The sequence below is a fragment of the Ochotona princeps genome, unplaced genomic scaffold, assembly GCF_030435755.1.
Source record: "Ochotona princeps isolate mOchPri1 unplaced genomic scaffold, mOchPri1.hap1 HAP1_SCAFFOLD_4240, whole genome shotgun sequence".
Classification (NCBI taxonomy): Eukaryota; Metazoa; Chordata; class Mammalia; order Lagomorpha; family Ochotonidae; genus Ochotona; species Ochotona princeps.
In genome coordinates, this window is record NW_026700879.1 from 7,501 (window position 1) to 32,796 (window position 25,296).

General features: G+C 45.2%; 1 protein-coding gene across 1 annotated transcript in view; it reads left to right on the plus strand.

The window, feature by feature from the left end:
• Window positions 1–5,424, plus strand: part of LOC131479362 (uncharacterized) — a 9,972-nt gene extending 4,548 nt beyond the window's left edge. Inside the window, exons 2-5 of the mRNA XM_058659913.1 lie at window positions 1,224–1,645; window positions 1,709–2,043; window positions 4,715–4,962; window positions 5,064–5,424. Coding sequence (XP_058515896.1) covers window positions 1,224–1,645; window positions 1,709–2,043; window positions 4,715–4,962; window positions 5,064–5,424 — 1,366 coding nt within the window. The remainder of the gene's footprint in view (window positions 1–1,223; window positions 1,646–1,708; window positions 2,044–4,714; window positions 4,963–5,063) is intronic.
• The last annotated feature ends 19,872 nt before the right edge of the window (window positions 5,425–25,296 follow it).

Genomic DNA, 25,296 nt, shown 5'->3' on the forward strand with positions numbered 1-25,296 from the left:
CCCGAGACTGTGGGTGTATGTACGTATACGTGTGGTGCGGTGACGGTGTCTGAGTTTGTATGTATACGTACGTTGTTGGGATGATTTGATGTGTGCTGCCGAGACTGTATCTGTATGTGTATACAATAGGGAGGCTGTTGGATTTGTGTTGAGTGTGTATGCATGTATGTATAAGTTGCTGGGATTAGTGTGTGGGTATGTGTATATGCGTGATGCATGCTGGGGTGGTGTGTGTATGTTTGTACAGTAGAGGCGTCGTAGCACTTTGTGTGTGGTTGTACATGACGGGGACGGGTTATGCGTGTGTTGCTCGAGCTTCTGTTTTCTCGTTGAGCGTATTTTCTCGTAGCTTCCGACCAGTAATCCTTCCCTTTGGAGCCTTCTCTCTCTCTCTATATATATATATATCTGTGTGTGCGTAGGAGGGTATTATGAGTGTGTACGCTGATGGTGCTCTTGTGGCTTTATTATATGACTAGGAATTTACTCCTTTATTTATATATAGCGCGTCTCGAGTAATTGGTGATAATTGGTGCCACCATCGCCGCCGCTGCTTCTATTGCTGGTGTTACTGAGGTTACTGCTGCTGGCGGTGCTCGTATTATCAACATATATATATTTGTACGTGTGTGTGCAAGACTGTCAAAGAACGATAGCGGAATTCATTATAATAAGAGGAGGAACACTGAAAGCAACAGCAAAACACCAGCAACGTGCTGCTGTTAGTGCGTAATGTGCTGCTGAAACTGACTTTCTTCTTGTGCAATATGAATTCTTCGTTGTACGCCAGACTAATAGAGCTGTGTTGCTTCTAGGGAGTGTGTTGCTGTTAGTGTGTGTGCGATGCTTTTGAGTACGTGTGTGTATCTGTCTGTAAGTTCCTGTACCCCTTGGCGTTTGTAAGTGAGCTGTTATAGAGTAAGTGTGTTGGTATTAGTAAAAAGTAATATGCTGCTGTTGTTTTCCATATGTAAATGAGCTGTTATGGAGTTAGTGTGTTGGTATTAGTGAAAAGTAATATGCTGCTGTTGTTTTCCATATGTAAATGAGCTGTTGCAGAGTGAGTTGGTGTTAGTGAAAAGTAGTATGCTGCTGCAGTCGTTTTCCATATGTAAATGAGCTGTTATAGAGTAAGTGTGTTGGTGTTAGTGAAGACTAATATGCTGCTCCTGTCGTCGTTTTTCATTTGCCTTGTGAAAAAGCTGCGTTTTTTCGTGTGTCAGATTGCTGGAGCAGGGAATCAAGCCGGTGTACGTGTTCGACGGAGAGCCGCCAGCACTGAAGTCAGCGGAACTGGCCAAGAGACGAGGGACACGTGAAGCAGCAGCAACAGCTGCAGAAGCCGCGCGAGAGGCAGGAGATGCAGAGGAACTGAGGAAACAAATAGTTCGTTCTCTACGTGTAGAAAAGAAACACTCAGCAGACGTGCAGAGACTGTTACGCCTGATGGGTTTGCCAGTAGTACAAGCTCCTGGTGAAGCAGAAGCACAGTGTGCAGAACTGACGAAGGAACAGCGCGTCTGGGCCACAGCAACAGAAGATGCAGATGCCCTCACGTTCGGTGCCACACGCTTGATACGCAATCTGACCTTCGGAGGTAGTGGAGCAGATCGTGCGAGCTGTGGCGGTGGTGGTAATAAGGCGGGTGCGAATAGTAGTAGCAGTACTACAACAAGAAGTGGTAGTCTTCATCACGGTGGGGGTGCAGCTGCTGCTGTGCTGTTGATAGACCTGCCCACGTTACTGGAGGAGCTACGTTTCACACAACAGCAGTTTGTGGATTTCTGTATATTATGTGGGTGTGATTACTGTGGTACTGTACGTGGGGTGGGCGCAAAAACTGCTTATGCTATAATTCGTGACCATGGCTGTCTCGAAGAGGCTATAGCTGCTGGCGCTCTCGAAAATGAAAAACTACCAGATCCTTTCCCTTTTGAGGAAGTGCGGCAACTCTTCATCAGACCTCGTGTTCTGCCTGCTGCTCAGGTAGATATCACTTGGACAGACATCGACGTTGATGGCCTACGCAGATTTCTTGTACAGGTATAAAGTGAAAGAAGAAGTGGGTATACACATACTGTATGTATGTATCTACACTCATACATAGCTTGTACACATGTATACATACATGTATTACTCCTTCGTGTTATACTATGCATGTATATATTTATACCTAGCGTATACGCAAATACATGTATGCTCAATTTTTTCCGATTCAGCCCACTCTTCTTCCTGCTGCTCACGAAGATATCTTACGAGCCGACAATCATACTATTAAAATACCTGAATCTCTTGTACGAGTAAGACATTTCCTCTTCCTATACCCACACTTACCTATATACACACACATTTATATTCAGAACAACTGTAGATGTAAATATATATGTATATGCATTTGTATTATTAAAACTCGGGATTCGAACACGTGTTCGACCTCCTGCACAAGTAGATATCTCTTGGACAGACGTCGATGTTAATGGACTATCAGCAGATTTCTTGTAGAGGTTAAACACTTCTTCTATTCATACATTTATGTGTGTGTGCATGTACAAAAGCAGCAACAGTCGCTCAAAACAAGACACTCACGCGCATGCATGCACACGGTCTCTCCTCTTCCTGCCTGATACACGCACCTTCTCTACGACCCTTTGTCCAGTTCAGTATGTATGTGCGACCAGTAGAAGAGTGAAAAGTCTTCAGCAAAGTTGAATCACTAGTATTTAATACAGTGCACAATACAAAAAACGTCAATACAATAACAAAAAAACTGCAATTGGGTAGTAAACCTGCACACACGTGAGTGTTGCCTACGCACGGGTGCTCAATCTGAAAGCAGACGCCCTCTGAAAGTATATGTAGCCGTCTTGGTCGCTTTCGCAGAAGATGCGTGTGAGCCAAAGCGTGAATAGACAGGAAGAGTCAATGAGCTGCATACACATATGATGACTGTGTGCCTGATATGGCCGCCCGTAGAAGAGGAGAAACACATGTATGCAGATGTAGTAGAAACGAAGACACTATGATACACGTTGTGGGAGTGTATCTAGTAGTAATAAGAGAAACACATATGTAAAAATAGCAGACTTATACTTGAAGTAGGAAACTCTCTGTGTATGTGTAGCACATATATGTAAATATATGTTCACATATGTAGTAGAAGAAAAAGCATAGATGTGTTTGTCGTAGACATAGTCCTACGAGAAAAAATACGTGGGGGTAGCTGATACAGTAGTAGTAGTATTAGAGACAGAAGAGGAAGATACATATGTTTTGCCACCTGATACAATAGAAGTAAACACTTCTCCATCTACATATATATATGTATAGTATCAGACAATATACTAGGGCAGAAGAACGAACAAATATGTATTGGTGGCAGATATTTCGTAGAAGAAATATGTATGTATATATTGGTAGCGAATACATTGAAAGAAACGTATATTTCGTGGTTGTAAGAGTTAGTAGTAAAAGATATATATACATATATATAGAAGAAAAGGACATACTACAAGAAGAAACATGTATTTATTGGTAGCAGATATTGACTGGAAAGAGAAACATATCTATACATGCACATACGTGAACATTGAAAGCAGACATAACATAAGAAGCAACGTATATGCGTTGGTAGCATATATATATATATATATGTATATGTAGCAGATAGAGTAGAAGTATTATTACTAGGAGATATGGTCAAAGAAGAAATATATGCATTAGGGGGTTCTGCAGAGTTCGCCGCAGCGAGGACCCGATAGTGGAGGCACGGGCGCCGTCTTGACGCGCGCATCACACACCGTGGGTGCTGTATCTTCACACCACTTCAATCCTTCATAGGTAGAAAAGATGTGCGAGAGCCAGATATATATATATGTATTTATCTATGTATATATGTATATGTGTATATATCTATATTTATAGGTGTATGTGTGTATATATGTAGACGTATATATGTAAATATCTATTTGTACGTGTAATGTATATATATATGTATATTATGCTTCCTTTAGTATCATCGCTGCAGTATCTGTGTGCAGTGCTTAATTTGTCGTAGTATGCTGCTACTGCTGTTGCTACTGCTGCTGCTGCTGTTGCTGCAACTGCTGCTCCGCTTCGTCCTCCTCCTCTACTGGTCTGCGACTGCAAACAAACATTCTATATTGCAAGTGAGAGAAAGGGCTCTTTGTGTATCAGTTTTTCTTCTCAGTGGCATACCCGGTCTCATGTACATATATACATATACATTCGTATAATTAATGATGGTAATATGTAAGGTCGCTGAGTGTGTGATGATGTATTCTGGCCGCTGAGAGGCTACCACCATCATCTTGTTACACATTTCTGTTCTTTCAAACACATGATAAAGTGTATGGATACGTTATCAGGAAACGTTTGCTCACTGTCTTATCCCTACATATGTACACATACTGAGATAGAGACATATACACACATATATATATATATATATATATATATATATATATATATATATATATATTCGTGTATATACGTGCATGTATATCTCAGGAAATAGAAAGATGCATACGTATACATATATATATATGTATGTATACGTATATATGGATAACATGTATGATCATTTGTAGATATACATATAAATACAGATACATAATATATTATATATATGTAGACATATAAATATACGTTTGTACATTGTTGCTGTAGGTGTCTGAAATTTTTTGTGTTATTGCAGGAGAATCAATTTAATGAGCAACGAGTGGAGAACTGTATCACTCGTTTGAAAAAAGCACGTGGGAAGGCATCGCAAATGCGTTTAGAGAGTTTTTTTGGTACACCGACAACGAAGTCATCTTCGTTAATGCAGAAGCAGCAACAGGAAAGGCAAAAACAACTAGAGTTACAGCGTCAGAAGAAGTTTTTGCCGTCGAAGAAAAACAACACAAAAAACAGAAACTGGACCCTCCACCGAAATCGACTAACGTAGGAGGTGTTTGCAGTGGGGAAGGAGTGAAACGTGGGGCTGCTTCTGTCGCTACTACTACTAGTAGTAGTAGTACCCCTGCTCTCAGTTCTGCTGCCAGCTCCAAAGTCACTGTTGCAGCGGTTGGTGGTGCTGATGCTACACACACTGACGAGGGGGAGGAGGCGACTGTGAAAACAGCAGTCAAGAACGTAAAAGGAGAAGAAGCAGAAGGAGAAGATTCCCGTAAGCAACGATCGCCAGGAGAAGACGTAGTAGAGGCATCAAAGGAGAAAGCATTACCAGCGAAGATAGAAGATAAGAAGGAGAAAGTAGGCAAAAAAGGACGAAAAGACAACGAAACAGGAATCTCTAGAGAGAGAAGAGAGAGAAAAAGAAGGAAAAGGGGAGGAAAAAACGGAAGAGACAACAGAACTGACGAAGAAAGAAGCAACAGAAAAGCCACTGGAAGAAGAGAATGATAGGGCTAGTAAACGAATAAAACTAGTAGATAGCAGCGTGGCTGCTACTGTTGAAGCCTCTCAATAATAGTAGTAATAGGAGTAGTAGTAGAAGTAATACCAGTAGGTGTTGTTGTTGCGGTTGTAGTGGCCGTTTGCTATCGACTCACTACTGTTGCTGCAGAAGACATGCGAAAAACTAACGCAGTAGATGGCGAGTATGAACACCACCACAACTACTATTGTCAGATCCCCTCAGTAATAGTAGTAGTAGTAGGAGGTGGTGGTGGTGGTGGAAAAATACTAATAGTAGTAGTAGGAGTAATAAGAATAATAACAGTAGTACAGGCAGTAGTTCGCGCGCAAGTTGCTCTACTGTTGCTTCAGAAGAGAAGTAACAGAGCCTCAGCGCAGTAAAGGGAGAAAAGTAGTACTAGTAGTAGTACTAGTTGAAGTAGTTGAAGTAGTAGTACTAGTTGAAGTAGTGGTAGTAGTAGTAGTTGTTGTAGTAGTGGTAGTTGAAGTAGTAGTACTAGTTGAAGTAGTAGTGGTAGTTGAAGTAGTAGTAGTTGAAGTAGTAGTACTAGTTGAAGTAGTAGTGGTAGTTGAAGTAGTAGTAGTACTAGTTGAAGTAGTAGTGGTAGTTGAAGTAGTAGTAGTAGTAGTTGAAGTAGTAGTGGTAGTTGAAGTAGTAGTAGTTGAAGTAGTAGTGGTAGTTGAAGTAGTAGTGGTAGTTGAAGTAGTAGTAGTAGTAGTTGAAGTAGTAGTGGTAGTTGAAGTAGTAGTGGTAGTTGAAGTAGTAGTGGTAGTTGAAGTAGTAGTAGTAGTAGTTGAAGTAGTAGTGGTAGTTGAAGTAGTAGTAGTTGAAGTAGTAGTGGTAGTTGAAGTAGTAGTAGTAGTAGTAGTTGAAGTAGTAGTACTAGTTGAAGTAGTAGTAGTAGTTGAAGTAGTGGTAGTAGTAGTAGTTGTTGTAGTAGTAGTAGAAGTAGTAGTAGTAGTTGAAGTAGCAGTAGTAGTACGAGGAGTCTAAGTTTAAAGGGTGGAAGAAGCAGGGGGGAACTACTGAAGTGCTACGGTAGTGTCAATTGTAGTAGAAGAGGGACTCATTGAGGAGAATGTTTATAGATACAAATAATTGTGCGACACCGTTTGTGTACGGGGCCCTTAGCAACAGAACTGAAAGCATCAGGAACAGCAGCAAAGCAGCAGCAGTGGCAGCCGCAGCAGCAACAGCACCACGAGCAGCAATGTCATTGCGAGTTGTATGTGCACTAGCAGCAGGGGGCAGCACCAACAGAAGCAGTGACACCAACGGCAGTAGTAGCACCAGAAGCAGTAGCATTAGCAGTAGCATCAATAGCACCAGAACCTGCAGCAGTGGAGATCACACAGATTACACAGAGGTGGAGACAGCAGCGTTCTTGTCGAAACATTAAAGAAGAGAAGGAAATATTTACAAGCAGGAAGGAGATTGTATGTGTGCGTGATGAATACGCACCAGAGCCCGCCTACAGAAAAAAGAGAGACTCCCAAGCAGAAAGGGAAGATATGTTTGGATTTACACGGAGATGAACATATTTGTGTGTGCGACGAACATGCATCGTATGTAAGACATGTAAGATCAACATAGTTTTACGCCGGCACGCAGCTTCTTGCTGCACTTAGCATATTCCCTCATATACTCATTATTAGACGCCACAGCAGCATCACTGCTACATATGCATAGTCGCTTGCCTCTCACAGCGAGTGGGTCTTCTGTTGTTGCTGCTATGAAAATGGTGGGTTGCTTGCTGCTGCTGGTGCTCCCTGTCTTTGAAGAGCGAAGCATGTTTCACACACTCTCCGAACTCTATTGCTATCCTCTTTGTCTATCACTGTATTCAAAAGCATATATTGTATCTAGCCGTGTCGCTCTCTCGGTGTATACATATATATATAATATGTGTCCCACCCCTCCATAGTCATCAGTGTGTGTGTGTCGGCCTCTCTGTACTTGTTTTCATTTGAGACGGTATAAATTTGCTCCCGCCTCTGCATCACGACACGTGTTGCTGCTGGTGGTACTAGTGCTGTTGCCGGTTCTGTGCTGCTGTTGCTGCTGCGGCTTCTGCTGCTAGTCATGATTTACTATGAGCGCTGCGAAGATGGTAGCAACACTTGCGGTGTGTCCTGGGTACTCTATCACTACCCAAGGCATTCATGTACATCTTCGGCAGAGAAGCTGCATGTGAATTCGTGACGTGTGTTCTCGAAAGGAGGGTAGAAGTGGCGAGCGAATTACGAGGGACGGGGACTTGGGGAGAAGATTGCCCTCGCAGCCGCTGCAAGAGAAAGTAGGGGTTCCTTTTGTGGGTGTTGCGAGGTGGCAGTAGTTTCCTTATGCTTTGTTAGACATGTATAAAACATCTTATTTTCTGTTAGAGGTTCTGTTAGTTCCCCGTGTGTTGCATATGTGGCCAGCTCGCCAAAGAGTGGAGCGTCATTCTATCTTTGATACGCTGGTACCATTACTGCTGGTAGGTAGCGATGACCCCCCGTACGGCGACTGTGTGTAACTAGCTTGTACAAAACGTATATCTTACTAGCGCTCTGGGAGAACGGTACCAACATCATCTGCAAAAAATATATTGAGAGTGGCTGCAGTGCCGCGATACAACGGTATGTTATACTCATTGCAAAGCAGGGAAACAAAGAAGCTGGCGCTTGTCTTTATAGTGCTGCTGCACTGCGCAGCTGTCGTATACAAAGTATACTGACAGGGCAGATTCACGCGAATACACGAATGTGTGGTTGAAAACCCATTGCAAAGCAAGAAACAGTTGAAGCTGCCCCTGTACTGCTGTTGATGTTGTTGCTGTTGTCATAGTGTCATCCCTGCTACTACTACAACTGCTGCTCGTACTAAATATGTACCAGGTACTCTTGATGTGCCTGTCGCTTCCATATAATTCTGAAAGCGCTTTCCTAAACCATGAAAGTTGTAGTGCGCCTACAAATGTTCCCAGGGGCTAGTGGACAATTCTGTCTAATCACTTTCTGTTAGCTGGTGCTGGAGAAACGAGATGACCTCTTTCGTGGAAATCCTTGTGCTCAGAAAAGCTTCCTGCATTGCTACTCTATGCCAAGCAAAGATTATTATTACTTTACGTTGCAAGAGAGGTTGTCTACAGTGGCGTATTGTATGTGGCCTGAAAACGATATACCTGCACTTGGGGTGCGTCAACGCCTCGCGCTAATGCGAATGCATACAGAAAAGAAAACGAGGACGCGTTGGAGGATATAAATCGCAGCACAAGCTGCAGACGCTACATTGGGGAACGAAAAAGAACAAAAATGTCGACTGTAGAATTTCAGAACCTGCCTCGTCTAATTTTTCTGAGAAAAAAACAGATTGAGGGAGTACGACCCTTCTGGAAAAATACGGAGGCATGTGTAGGTTGGCAGTAGTACACAAAATTTGTGTGGCCAAACCGTAGTGGCCCCTAGGGGCTCTATATCATCAACGCAAGCGTCGCTGGGCGCCTATAGCCACAACATGCAGTCGGTGAGCTCTATGTCCTTCACGCGCCTCGCACGTGTAATTGAGTCGGAATCGACTACATGGTAGAGTAGATGTGTAGTGGGGAAAACAGCTCTGATTTCTGCTTATATTAGCCAGCAGCACGACTGCAGCAACAGTAACACGGTAATCGCAGAAGGGTACAGTATTACGCTCCATCACGGCAGGATGCAAAGATGCTGCAGAACACACTGCAGGGGAGAGCAGCACACAGAAGTGAGTCATGCTAATAACACGTGGTTGCGAACAGGTAAAGCAGCGCTCAATATATACATAGACAATTTGCCAGCAGCGGCAATAGCAGCTGAATATCCGCTACTATCTTCTTCAATAGAGTGGTTGATGCAACAGCTGGGCGTACGCCTGGCAACCGTCGATCAGCAGCACATTAAACGGTACTCGCTTCGGGGACCCTACTGACGCGCGTAAGCCGTAGATGCGTTTGTAGCTGTAAGACTCTTTCCGTTGCTTTCTTCCCTCTGATCACATTGGTATATGGGCAGCTATATATATACATATATATATATATATGTGCATGTATAGATGCATCTACACGGAAGACCACACGAAGAAAGCGTACCGACGCCAAAGTAGATTCAAGAAGGGAGTGAAATGATGCCAAACTACATGACATGTATGCCTTCCCTACTGAAACAGGTGTCGGTTCAAACATACGTATCTATCTCACACAAAAGCATATGTATAGGAGAAAGGATAGAAGGGCAAACTCCATTCGGATTCTTCTGGATGGTGAAAGAATGAGCAGCAAGACAATTAACTGCAGTTCCTGCGTACACGTATGAAGATACGTATGCGCGTCTTTGGTTGGACTGCTTGGACGCAGTACACGGACAGAATGTGCGTAGGCATCCAGTAGTATTGATTTAAGGATACGAAAGTCACAGGATCGAGCTTTACATATAGTCATTCCACGTATGACGTTACTTCAGGCCTTCGAGCAAACACGCGGTGCTGCGTACGTCACACCACTCAATGTGTCAGTAAAAAGCTGACGAGCACTTGTCAACACTCGAAGATCAGCGGAGGACTGAGAGTCCATCAGACGCTTGTGTGCATCGACCGCTGCAGTTAATGCAGTGAGAGGTGTAGTGCATGTGGAAACCTGTATGTATGCGGCAATTGACGCCTACCTAGGTAAGCTTCTACGTGTCTAACGTAACAGGCACACACGCATGCATGCATGCATTAGGCATACATCATAAACACCCGTTCCATAGAGTACGTCTCTAAGCTTTACCAGCTAGATTTAAAAAGCGACCAAGGTATATAGGATGTCGTGCAAAGTGGGTGCGTGCCACTTCAGTGTGGCGCTCGAGGATGTAGACATATTCAGACGAAAGCGTCTGCCTCGGCATTCCTAGTGTGGGTTAGCCTATGTCCCCGCGTCTGTATTTTTTTGCAATGGTAGGGCAGGTCTAGACTGTTTCGTCGCCGCTGGCAAAGCAGTTACGAAGGATGCTGACTCACTGTGTGACTTTCTCTTTTGACGCCCTTTCTACCGTGACACACATGCGTAAGGTAGCCCCAGAATGTTGCATAACTCTGGGGACTCTTCATTAATCTTTACAATGCCCACATGTGCACGCGTGTGTCAGTCCATGTGTTAACGCGTTGTGTACATCTGCTTGACCACGTACGCGTGTACTGTTAGTATAACCGCTGGCGTACGTTGACGTCTTCAGCTCCTGGGGGACAGCTCACATCCGCATGTATGACTGCACGTTAATACATTTGACCATGATACGGGCGAAGGCGCACACGTGCATGCATGTTACTGTGGATGTCGACTCCCCAATTGCACCAGTAGCCGGGTTACTCGCCGCTCATCGACCGCACGCGAATGGCTGTAATTCATGCGCAAGGAACTTAAACTGGTGCATCACTAGGGCACAGGCATCTGTGCATGCATTACTTAAATTTCTTCGTTCTCGGTGTCGCTCTCAGTTCTCTACATGTCAAGGGAATAGCAAGCACATACGTGAGTGCACCACTCGTCCAACAAATATAGCTACTGCTTCGGCGTAATACCCTGAGTCTGCTTTGTTGCAACGCGCCAGTATTTCTCAGTTCGCACGGTGCTGGCCTATCGTGTGATGCTCTTTGTTTTTCGCTCTGAAAGTAGTGATGAGAAAGTCGCACTTGATTTCAAGGCCATGCATTTGCTGCCACGGTCGCAGGCGGTAGGGCTGCCATGGCAAACACCGCGGTTTCCTCTCTTTCCGCACGACAAATCATTTCTACTTTACGACGGCTAGAAGGTGCTCCACCTGAGGCCTTCATAGTAGCAGTCTTGGTGGAGAGCACGAAGTGCAGGTTCTTCGTAAAGAGCGTAGATTGAAAACGGTTCGCGCTGCTCAAGGCGCAAGTGCTAGAGACAATACTGCGGCTCGTATGCATTTCTTATCGAGGGATGCTCGTAGCGAAGGAAAACGTGTGTGGTGTACGTACGCAGCAACAAGCGGCATCCTGGCTGCTGTACGCCATCTTTTTAGCTAGAAATGACCTCTCTACCGCGAGATCTTCGTTGTATGCACCCTCACAATATTACGAGCAGTATGAAAAGCAACGATCCTGCCGCAAATCGCAGCATAAGCTTCGATCAGCTCATGCCCACATGAGCTACGCTGTCCAGTCTACGCGCATGGCACCCCACCTACGTGGTAAGCAGTAAGCGAGGCTGACCCGGATACGTACACATCGTACGTATGCTTCACCATTGAAGCCCATATCTTTTGCGCCGTTGCGCACATATGTCTTTTGTAGGAAAGCGTTGGCCAGCGACTTTCTGGCTATGTACAGCTTCCTGTGTAGACCTTCCCTAAACATCACTTACACTAACCGGAGCCTTTCACGTTTTTATACTGTCACTCGGGGAACCCCTCTCATGCGAAGGTCTTCCCATCAAGCGTCGTAGCCTGCGTTGTTCATTTGCACGAGAACTGGCATTTAGAACTATCAGCAGGATGCATCTACTACGAGCAGGTCTATGTGGAATGCACGTACTGCATTTCTTCGCCTCGCCCGAATGGTTGGTGTGTGTGTGCGTGTTGTGTGTGTCTGCCTGTGTGTACTATGTAACTGGTAGAGAGCGATACGCTGATCTACGCGTGTGAAAGCGTTTGTGCGCTTATATGACAAACGACGAAGACTCTTCTTCGAACGCTTCCCCGCACCTCCGGTGGGGCTTCGCGTGTTGTCGCACCATGAAACAATGGACACAGCCGTACTCCGTGTCAGCTCCTTGCATTGTGTTCGTAAGTGAAACCACTTCGCGTTCTCGGGTGGAACTGGAACTTACCCTTAAGGTGTCGTATTACGCGAGCTACGCTGTACTGCACGAGTACAGCCTAATGACTACTAGTAGGATACAGGAGGCGTAACAATAATGAATGTAAAGAGCCGACACAGCGCAAACTGTGGGAGACTTCACCACTCCCAGCTACCGCTGAAAAGGAGACAAAGTCTTCAATAGCAGATGTAAGCCCCTACGTGATAGACACACTAACCACACACCCAGGACTTACGATATGATAGATTACCCGTACGAAGAACAGTATACCATAAAACTACACAAACAAGCTCGCCTCACACCCCTGCTGACACATAGTGAGGTTTGGAGTTACTAACTGTTCACCCAGAGCATAAGCAGTTTATACGTTTATGTATCTACATGAGAAAGAGACACTCATACGCTTGTGTTCGTACATGAGGTATATATATATATATATGCGTGAGGTCCTTGCTCCATTGTCAGTATCAAGACACGTCATACTAGAAAACTACGATACAAACGATGTATACAGTGATACAAAACTGATTCCTCCTTATTGCTTCGGCGTGGGCCATCATGTCTCCTGCTGTTGTTGCTGCTGCCTTTTGAAGACGTAACAACAGCAGGGCAGCGCACAACCAACATGTGAGTTCAAAATCTATTCAAATACTGGCCTCCCGACGACGGGAAACGCCAAAGACATTACGTTTCAAAAAGAAAGTCTTCAAATTTATGGCTTTCCGAAAATAAGGCGAGAAGAACCTCCCAGGACCTGTGAGACTCCCCTACGGTCAACGAAAAAACTTTTTGTGTCTTCGGCTCGTGATGACTACAGGGGGAGCATACTCATACAGTTCTTGATACCAGATAATTTTTGTTGAGGACTAGTACTATTAAGGAGAGAAAAAAAAGCCTCTTTTCTCTCATGGCTTCAGAAAGTGTTCAAGTACTCGCCCTGCAACAAGTGGAGGACTTTCAGGAAGCATCCATCGTGCCACCCAAGAAATCAGCGCTTGACGTAGAAGCCTATCTTCCTCTTTCTCATCTCCCTCATATTCTCCTTCTCCTCCCCCTCTCCCCAGATGACGTTGCTGCCGCTGCTGGTGTTGCTGTTGTTGCAGCTGCTGTTGATGTTGCTGGCGCTGTTGCTGCTGTACACGCAAACACGGGCTCGTATTACCTGCAACGGCTCCCTGAGTGGAGGGTGCAGTTGTCGCTGATGCTTCTCTAGCTGTTGCGCTTTCATCGCCGTGGATGTCTGCCGCAGGCGCACACGTTGCTGCAGCCTTCCCAGTAGCCGCCTCTGGTGTCACTGTGTTCTTCACGACCGGTTCCTCAGTGCCCACAACCTCGCCAGCAGATGCACACTGGTGTAATGCACAAGACGGAGACGACGAGGAGGAGGTGGAGGAGGAGGAGGAGGGCGAAGAGGACACAAGAGAACAGGCAGAAGAAGACGAAGAGGAGGAAGATGTACACGAGGCACAACATGGGGCAGACGAAGAACAGCAGGAAGCAGATATGTGCCCTGCAGTAGCAGCAGTGTGAGATGAATTATCACATCCATTTGCTGTACGTGCTGCATGCATGCGACAGCCACGTACTTCAGTAGCTTGATTACGCGAGACGTAAAGAAGCTCCCGCATTAGCGATAACACTGCCACGAATATATTACGCTGCGACACAGAGGAAAAAGCAGCCCGCAGCAGACAGGCGTCATACGACAATTATACACCCCTGCGCAAGTTTTATTTCAGTAAGCATATCTTTCTGTTGCTTCTCTCTCTCTTCCTTTATCTCTCACTCTTCAAGTCTCATCCTCTCTACCTCCATCTCTCCCTCTCTATGACTCTCTCTCTCTGGCCTACCACAGCCACGACACTGTTACGGTCCACTCCAGGATTCACCATTGCATGTGGCTGTACTCATGCACACAATCGTGTATAGGAGTTTATACAAACGTAGTAAAATGCATACATATTAGGCATGCGCCGTTGTGTGCTTCGGGGGAAGGATCAAACGAGGAGTGCGTACCCGCAGGCGCGCGCATATTTACATAGCAGAGCACCCCCAAGGTCGCGGTCTACTACAACTATGACTTCTGGTACTAAAGCTACTAATAGTATCATTTCTGCTATTACTACTGTTACTACTACTTCTGCTACCCGTTCGACTACTATCACTATTACTACAGCTACAACTACTAGTACACGCATTTACACTATACCTCCCCGACTCCTACTACTATCACGACTACCGCTACTACTACTACTACTACCTTTATGGCTAGTACTACTCTGATCACGACAGCCACTACTGGTATCGATACTGCTACTCCTAGTAATAGCACTACTACTCCTATCACAATCAGTGAGACTATTACTACTACTACTACTACCGATACGACTACCACTCGTATCACTACCACTACGTGTACTACACGCAGTACTACTACCGCTACTACTGTTACTCCTCCTCCTACGACTACTACTAATACGGGTATTCCTTCCGCTCTTGTTACTGCTACTACTACTACTACACCTGGTATCACTACGAGAACACTACCGGTATCATTACCACTACCAGTACTAGCAGCACGACTGGAACCTCTGCAGATACTGCTGCCACTACTGGTACAGTAACTACGACTCCTCCTCCTCCCACTATCACTACAGGCACTGATACTAAACTAATCATACCCCTGCTAGTAATACTGCAACACCAACTACCACTATAACTACTACTGTTATTAGCTGCAGTACTACTTGTATCATTACAACTACCGCTGGGAGTAGCACTACTGGCACGTTTACTACTGATGCTACCACTTGTCGAAAAACTACATTTATTATTACTGCACTACTGATTCAACACTGACAAGTTTTTTTCCTAAGACTAGAATGTCACCAGGCACTTTGCACAGGGAACACTCCAGTGCAGCGGCAGCGCACGTGTGGAGTGCAGCAGAAGGAAGAGGAGCAGCAAATAAGGGAACCCATCAGCTGCATGCAACAAAATTATGTCTTCCAACAGGCCAGTAGCTGCCCCGGCATGAATTTGGTAGTAGATTATATGCGTGTCAATAACTTGTGTTCTTTCCATAGCTGCAGCAGCACGCCTCGTTAGCCTGGACTGCAGCACATTACTTCTTTTTTGTGCTCTGCGGCAGAACATTGTGCTGCGAACACGCGTAAAACCACCGCGAAAATGTATGTATATCTATGTATACATATATATACACATACATACATATGTAGATCTACATACATACATATAGACGTACACATATACATAGCGACTCACATACGTATTCATATGTAGATGTTCAGATACCCTCTCAAGTACAACCAGATATACATGTACATATATATATACATATGTCTACGCACAGATGTTCAGAAAGCAGCTGCTCCTTGAACTTTTGATGTTTTGTTGCAATAGAGACTACGTGTACTAGGTGCACGCAACCCTGTGATATATATTGCGCTACTGCTGCAACTGCTGCTGCTTATGGTGGTGCGTCGTTATGTGCGGCTTGTACTGCTACGATCTTCTCGCCGCCCTCCCTCTCTCTGTTCTTTCACTGAGTCTAGTGCTCTAGTGGCGGACTATTAACGCTACTTCAAATGGCGTTTTTCTGGCAGCTTCTGCGGCTTCTTCCTCTCAGGCAAACGCCTACTGACCGCTGCGTAGACGGACCCACATGTGACTGCCGTAACGCACCCCATCGCTTCTAGAGTCTGCCCTGTCACCCCCCTCTCGTGGTTGTCGACACGTATTCGTATTGAGACACGATGTAGCTGCTAACGTCTGACCATCTTTTATCCCTCTCTCGTGTTTATGCGTGTTTGCGTTGGCCCCCGCTCGCTGTTAGCGCCCCGTGTAACTCGTATACAGACTGCTGCTGCCAACGCTTTTGCGTGCGCCCACTGCTGCCAAGGCTCTTGCGTGCGGGCTCTGCTGTCAGCACAAGCAGGCACTCTAGTCAACACGCGCGCGCGCATTGTTGCTGCTGTTGCTGGTGGTGGTGGTGATTTCCTCTGATGCTATGCCGAACGAGCGGCTGTTCATAGCGCGTGTGCATGCAGCTTCACAAATGCTCCGCCACTCTGAGCGCATGCAAAGAAGAAACTCATTCATATACTTGTGTGTGTGTGTGTGTGGTGATTTAATTTGCGCGTGTTTTCCACAACTCTTGCCTTCTGTGTTACCTGCTGCGTGTACCACTGCTGGTGCTATTACTACTACTATTACTGCTACTATGCATCCTACACAAATATCCATGGACATTCAATGGCCCACAAAAAAGATATACACACCGATAAATATGTATATATATATGTATATATGCATATATATATACATATATATATATATGCATGCATACATATATATATGTATATATATATATACTGTTTTCGTTTTCGCTTTCCTGATTGGACGATATTGGCGTCTTTCTCTGTTCTCTCTCTACGTGCTCCAATAACTAAGGAAATGGACGGACGACCGTATTATAATATATACCTGTACGAAGGGGAGACTCAGCAGCATGGCCCTGCATAACACGTGAAGCTTGTCGTCGTGAACTTCTACGACGGCAAATTCACCAGGCACAATGACAACTGATGTAGCCCAGGCTTCCAGTACCTGCAGGGGAGAAGGAGGAATATAATAGATACAGTGCTATGAACACCTTCCTTGATTGGTATTCCGGGTAGTCAGCAATAGTCCCACATCATATAGAAACATAACAGAAGAGGCGAATACACACTCCTCTCCCTCACACTCTCGCATATCTCAAATACCCGTGAACCACACACACCACAAAAATTCATCATATTCAACAACACAAACAAAAGAGAGAAACACATATTACTCATCTCCCTCACACGCACACACTTGCATATTCCGAAGACAGTCACCCGCACACAAAAACAAATTCACACATATTTCTACTTCCCCAACATCGATCTTCCAAACACGTAACAGAAACACCAACCCAAACGCTCGCATATATACGTCCGCAGACAAAGAACAGCAACACACCCTCCCACAAACTCGCCTACACACCTCCACAACCATCCAGCAACATAAGACACCCAACTGCACACTTCCTACATCAGCGAGCACCATACCCATACACATCTCTACTACCGAAGAGCACCATACAGGTGGAGTTAGTCAATGGAGCCGACCACATGCAGGTATCCTATGTAGACTACTACTGCCAGTAGTCGTAGTAGTAGTAGTAGTCAGAGAGTTACTATTCCGGAAAACGCGGACTGATATACCCTCCCTGAACCGCGGTGGAAGCAGACAGAAGAGACACACAGCAGAAACACCGCGTGAAATAATAATATGTGTAAGAGAAGAATATATGTGGCCCTTGTACGGAAACGAATGCTTCTGCAGTGTCCTTACTAGGAGTAAACGTCGACCGCTAATAGTCATATAAAATGTACGGATTACACATGTATATACACATATATATGTACATGTATATGGATGTTGTATCAGTATTTCTCATACATACTGTGATCGTTACACATGCCTATACATATATATATATATATATGAATGTAGTATAAGTTTTTCTTGTATATAATGTAATTGTTACACATGCATGTAAATACATATATATGGATGTCTCATCACTATTTCTCTATTTGCAACGTAGCTGCAATAAGGCACAGCTTCGCTGCAGTACATATATATGTATATAATACATATATATATATACACGTTGATTAGAGACATATGCAGAGATATATACATAGATATATGTATATATATGTGTACGCCGTAACAGTATATTTTATTCTGCAACGGAAGTACAAGAAAAAACAGCGTTGTTGTCCTGGGGCAGCAGACGCGTACAAAATTATGAATTGTGGTAGTACAAGCTACAATGCAAGCAACACGTATACTGACACGCTTTTCTAACAACAGAAAAGAAGAGAGAGAGAGAGCCACACACAATATGGAGGTATGTGCGGGAGAAAAGTAGACAGTCATCTTTATATGTAAGTGACGTATGTGTCTGTATCCACAGCAGTTCTACAACACTAATACTTCAGCAACACATACAACTTCACCCTGGCTGTACATTGGCAGCATTTGCCAGAGTTCCTCCTCCTCCTGCTTACAGTGTTGTGCAGTGTGTACACACACACAGACATACACACTACTACGTATTTGAAAGGACTTCCTATACAGCATTTTCCAGAAGAGCAGCGTCAACCGAGACGAATTCGCTATAAACACATACACACACATTACTACTTTGTAGGAGACAAAACTTTTCGCACACAACTTACCAAACATGCACCATCAACAGAAAATAAAGAGTTGTGTGGTGTCTACACACACACACAAGCATAGAGAGTAGACAGCAATATTTTCGCATACACACTTACTAAGAGAGCGGCGTCGACAGAGACGAATGATGGTATTGCGATGCCTGATTCCACGCAAAATCGTACATAGTCGACTTCAGCATTAAGGATTCGACGTTCGTCTCTTTTGCTTCTTCTTCTTCTTTTCCTTTTACTTGTTTGTGTCCGCCATCTTCCTCTCCATTTCGCCTCTCTGCTTCCCCCTCTCTGATGACTCCAACTATGAGTTACTTCTGTTCTTCCACTAGCAACAGCACTCCTCTTCTCTTCCGTTTCCTCCTCCTCCTTCTTCTTATGGTGGTTTTGCTGTTGCCCGACTGTCACCGTCCTCAAAGCACACGTATGTTCTGCATCGACAGAAGTAGTATTAGTGGCAGCCACACATCCAGACTTTTCTTCGCCTGAAGGAGCTGCAGTAACAGCAGCAACACCACACACATACACAAAGCAGCAGAAACAAGATACTCAGTGTTCCCTCCTACACCCCCACCCCTCAGCAGGAGCCTCGCCCCACTATACCAGCAGCAAGAGCAGCACGTATGTCAGAAGGAATAAAAGGAAGAGGAGCAAAAACAACAGCACCACTACTACCCTTGACAACAGCAGAAGCATTACCACCAACAGCAGCGGAAGGAGGCCTAGGGGAGCAGTGGTGGTGCAACAGCAAGTATGAGGACTGGCAGAAGAAGAGTCATTGCCAAGCGCATTAGCAGAAGCATCGCCAAAGGCAGCAGCAGCAACTGCATTTGCATTACCGCTCTTAACAGCAGCAGCAGCAGTACAAGCCCACGACCGCCAGCGCGAGTAGCAGCTGCACCACCAGCAGCGAACGCATCATCACCAGCAGCGGATGCATCACCACCAGCAGCGAATGCATCACCACCAGCAGCGAACGCATCATCACCAGCAGCGAACGCATCACCACCAGCAGCGAATGCATCACCATCAGCAGCGAATGCATCACCACCAGCAGCGAACGCATCACCACCAGCAGCGAATGCATCACCACCAGCAGCGAATGCATCACCATCAGCAGCGAATGCATCACCACCAGCAGCGAACGCATCACCACCAGCAGCGAACGCATCACCACCAGCAGCGAATGCATCACCATCAGCAGCGAACGCATCACCATCAGCCTGACGAGCAGCAGAAGTCCACTAGGAGTTGAAGCAGAACGACCAGCAGGGGTGCAGCAGGACATGCGGGGGAAGATGCAGCAGCAGTGTTCTCCTCACTTCACTGTTAACAGCAGTGACGCATTAGCAGCTGCACCAGAGAGTGATCAGGCGAAACACCATTACCATCATCACCAGTACCATCACCACCAGGAGGAGGAGGAGCAGCAGCAGAAGTAGGAGCAGCAGCGTGAGAGGGAGTTACATCAGATTGATCAGCAGCGGAAAAGTAGCGTCATTAGGCGAACGGAACGTACGTGGCGATTTAGCAGAAACCGTGATCAGATCTTGGTTCCTTGTGCGAGCACTTGCAAGAGAAGTAGCTGCAGCAGCAAACCCCTGGGGCAGGGGAGTCTTCGTCAACTCGTCACTAGTAGCAGAATTAGCAGTCGTCGCGGTTAGAGTGGTGGTGGCAGCAGTGACAGTGGCGGCGCTAGCAGTAGTAGGGAGTGCTGCACATAAGGGTGGTGGTGGTGTGGGTTGTGGTGGTGATGCTGCTGCAGAGGCAGGACTGGAGACAGTTCCAGCAGAAAAAGACTCCTCTTCGCGAGTGTTGCTTTCATCATCAGTTTTGTCTGAAGAACTACTACCTTCTTCTCCCCTAACAGTCGTTTCAAGAACACCACGCCCTCCTTCATTCTTAAGCGTGGTGTTGCTGTTGTCACACACGAGATGCTGCAGTTGTTTTCGCTGCTGTAAAAACTCCTCCGACATATGTGAGAGCGTCTCATAGATGGTGTTCACCTGTTCATCGTCCGTATGCGATTGTTGTTGTCGCTGCTCTACTGCTGCTGCTGCTTCAGTTGCAATTGCAGGCCTGATAGCACCACTAGTAGTAGTAGTAGTAGACGTGGTGTGAACAACCGAATGATCTGTGCTTGATGGTACTGGAAACGCCAATTCGTTTGACTCACTGACATCTGGAGGGCTCTCGTCGAAGTCTCTATTAGTTTTCACTTTAATTCTTTCTATGTTCTCTTCACAGACTTCTTCTAACGAGATAGTCTTTTCCTTCTCTGTTATGCCGTCGTTGTTATTATCTTCGTTTCTCTCGTTGCTATCTACCTTCTTCCTATTATCGCTCGTATTAGTATTATTATCATCTACATGACTCGCGTTATTATTACCTCCTGTTCGACTACTTGTATTTAAATGCGTAGGCGCAGGGCTATCACCATCCGTAACAACATGGGGCATCGCTCTAACATCACCATTGTTGCTATTGCTGTTGCCGCTACTACTACTAGTATTACTATTACTATTAATACTACCGCTGTTGCTGTTGCAGGTTCCAGTACTATTATCATCATTATTACTACCGCTGTTGCTGCTGCAGCTACTATTACTACTACTAGTATTGTTATCACTGCTGTTGCTGTTGCAGCTACTAGTATTAGTTTTGTTACTACTGCTGTTGCTGTTGCAGCTACTACTACTGCCACCATTACTATTACAACCGCTGTTGCTGTTGCAGGTACTATTACAATTATTATCAGTGCCGCTGTTGCTGTTGCAGTTACTCTTAATGCTACTGCTACTATTATCACCACCGTTGTTGCTGCTGCAGCCGCTACTACTACTGCTGCTGCTACTACTACCGCTACTAGCAGTACTACTACTACTACTACGACTAGTACTGGCCCGTGTGCAGTTACCATCGTATGCCGCAGTATCACAAGGAGACTCTTTTCTTCTCATACTGCTGTTGTTGCTGCTGTAGACAGCGCCATTGCGTGTTGTTGCGCTGGAGATAATAGCATCCTCTTGAACACGAGAACCACTGTGACTGCCATGACGGTGTGATACCAGTACGCTGTCCTCACTAAGTGCTGTACTGCTGCAAGAGCTTCGCCGTCGTTCTCCTCCTCCTGCTCCTCCTCCCCCAATAGTTACATCACGCAGGACGCCCCCACCGCCCGGTGCCCGTACTGCGGCTCGGACTGGTGCCGCCGCTACTACTACTACTACTACTCTCGTCTTCTTGACCGTCCTCATTACTACTACTACTACTCCATCCTGCTCCCATACTACAAGTACGAGGCGTGTCCTCAAAGAAACTACTATTGCTGGTATTTTCAGACAACATACTACTACTAAACATGCTACTGCTGTTACTCTGTCTTCTCAGTCCTGTTCTTCCTACACTTCTTCCTCTCCCTCTCCTCCTCCTCCTCCTCCGTAGAAGTCTTCTTCTTCTTCTCCACTCTCTCGTTGGGATAGCGCTAGTGCTAGGCGTACTACGAGTACTACTTCGACTACTGAACTTTTGTTCTTTGCCTTGACAGTGGCCACAGCAGCAATCATCACAGCTACTATCTCCACGTGCATAGAATGTTGACGTTCCGCGTAAATGGAGGACTCGTTGCACTCGGGCTGTACTGCCTTTTCGTAAGAATGCACCCAAATCAAAACGAGGAGCACGACACGAAAACGGCGGCAGCACATCATTCCGACACTCCTCATTCATCTCCCTGCTTTCTTCTACTCCTTGCTGGCGCTGCTGGCGCTGCTGTTGCTGCTGGCGCTGCTGGGGTTGCTGTTGCTGCTGGGGCTGCTGTTGCTGCTGGCGCTGCTGTTGCTGCTGGTGCTGCTGTTGCTGCTGTTGCTGCTGGTGCTGCTGTTGCTGCTGGTGCTGCTGTTGCTGCTGGTGCTGCTGTTGCGAATCATCATTCGAAGATGAGGCATTTGGAAAAGACGAGATAAAATATGACGTGTTGCTACTGTCGGTAAGTTTCTGACAGTCTACCAGACTGGCGGTTTCCACACACTGGGAGGCTGCAGCATCTGCTGCGACGTCCTTCCGCATGTGCTTCATGTGCTGCTGCTGCTGTTGCTGCTCCTGCCGACGGCGCTCACTTTGAAGCTGTCGGTGCACATGGACAAGCAGCCACCAGAGTTCTTTCGGTAGAGGACTATTCCAGCACTCCTGTTGCTTTGCTTTTTTCTGGTGTTGTTGCTCCCTGCACCCATTCTGCTGCTGCATTAATTCACTACTAGAGCTGTCCCTCCTCCTCGTTTTTTTGCAGTGGCACTGAACGCCCCGCGACAGTCAGCTGTTGCTGCCACGCATATTTCTGCTCATTAGTATCTGCAGAAGAAAGCTGGTGATGCTGCTCTGTGTGGTCGGGCCAGTGCACTACGGGAAACAGTGAAGCAGGCGAAGGCAAAAGAAATAGAGGACCTAATGACACTAAATCAAATGGAGAGGCCCCTAACAACGCAGGTTGCAACGGGGCAGATAAGAGAAAAAAAAAGTCTTGATGGCTATCTTCTAAGCGAATTACCAGCACAGCATGCACGGCTTCTCGCGCATGCAACACTGGCTCCTGTATGTTCAAAGTAAGGTGCAGCAATGTCGAAGCACCCCCACGGAGATATCCAGACGGTTTGTCCACGTATATCCACCTGCAACAAAAATACGTCAGCATCAACTTTCAACTACTTCTTCTTCCTCACCATCCCCCGCATACACTGCATGACTGTGCATGACATAAAAAAGAGCTTCTCTGCACTGAGAGGCGTACATGTATTATAGTATTGGATATTCATGGCATATATCCATGAATATGAGACAAGATATTGGTACTCATGCATGTATACAATAACACATATATACATATACATATATATATGTGTCTACCTCTCTGTTTGAATATATGTACACATATATATATATACATAGAAGTGTGAAAGCTTTCCTGCAATCTCAGGCGTATTTGTTCTAGAGAACTGGATATTCATGCCATGCACGTGTATACTTACGCAAGGCAAAACTGCATATTTCCCGCCTACACGTCATGTGAAGGTCTATGCATAGTACATGGGCACCTACGTGAACGTCACTAATGACTATTGTATTGCATATATGATGGACACCTTCGATATTGCGATAGATGGTAAGGCACACACACAAAGAAAAAGCCTTCAAGAGAAGACGTATGGTAGTAGACTCACCGCTGCCATTTATCTATAGTCGTATATTACGCTCATATAAACATATACACATATATATATTATATATCTTTGAATTTCTGCGAAAAAATTATGTATGGTAGTATGTTAACGACTTCCCCATTTATATAAGCGTATACACGCTCATATATTTCTTTCTAAATTCGAACCTACAATAGTAGAATCCACCCGTAGACATACCGCTAAATTCACGCATATAATTGTACAATACAGTCATCTATATATACATATATATATATATATATATGTGTACATTCATGAGATCGATTTATATCTTTATACTTGTGGGATAGAGCTAAATATTTTAATGCTGGTGCGATTTCTTTACACCGCTGCACTCATACGATATATTAATACTATTTCATTCAAGCAGTTTATTTAAATCTCTCCATTCATTCGATAAGTTTATATCTTCATATGCGTGCGATATATTTCCATCTTTATATTCATGCACGTGTTTGTATGACACCGCTCATGTGTACTTCTGTGTCTCTGAATTCATGCAGATCAAGGAGAAATCGTAATACGCTTATACATTTTTCTTTTGACCGATGCATTTGATAGAAAAAAAGGATATGAAGTGGAGGAAGGGGAGAGAGAGAGGCAAAGAGTAACACACAGACAGACACAAAGAGACACAAAGAGAAGAGAAACGACGAAAATGAGAAGAGAAAAAGAGGAGAAACAAGAGAAGAGACAAGAGGACAGAAAAAGAGAAGACAAAAGCAGAGAAGAAAAGAGAAGTGAAGAAAGAGACAGAGTTGTGTGCTCGTTTAGGCACAGCAGAGAACACCGACTACGCGAGCAGGCAGAGTAAGATAGCATGTCGCCAATTCATTCTCGATGTGGAGCTAGCCTATAAGTGCATGCGGTGTGACGCTCAAAATGAGCACTCGTCACTACACGACGACCCACAGCTAGCTGCATGGATGTAAATGCTGGAGTGACGTTCTGAGAACGTAGCCTGTACTCTACGATGATATACAGCTAGCTAGCACACATCTCTGTGAACGTATGTGTGACGCTCAAACTGAGGAGTCTCTACTCTGTGGTGATACATAGCTAGCTGCCTCTGTGTGAACGTACATGTACCTGCTAATGTACGGCTAGCTACGTCTACGTACATGTATGTTGTGTGAGGCTTTGAATCAGTAGTCTCGGCTCTCTGAGAGTATATAGCTAGCTATGCCTATGTAAACGAACATGCTGTGCGATGCTCTGAGTGAGTAACCTCTACTACATGATGATGTATAGCTGTTCAAATATATGATAACGGATGTTATGCGGCGCTCTAAATGAGTCGTCTCTACTACTACTACTACTACTAAACGATGTAAATACTAGCTACATCTATATGAAGATATGTGTGACGGCATATATGGGTATCTCGATTACCTCGTACATGACCGAGTATTTGTGGCACACACACACACACACACGTGTACGCACTTACAAAAACACACACATACACGTGCGCATTTACACTCAAACACACAC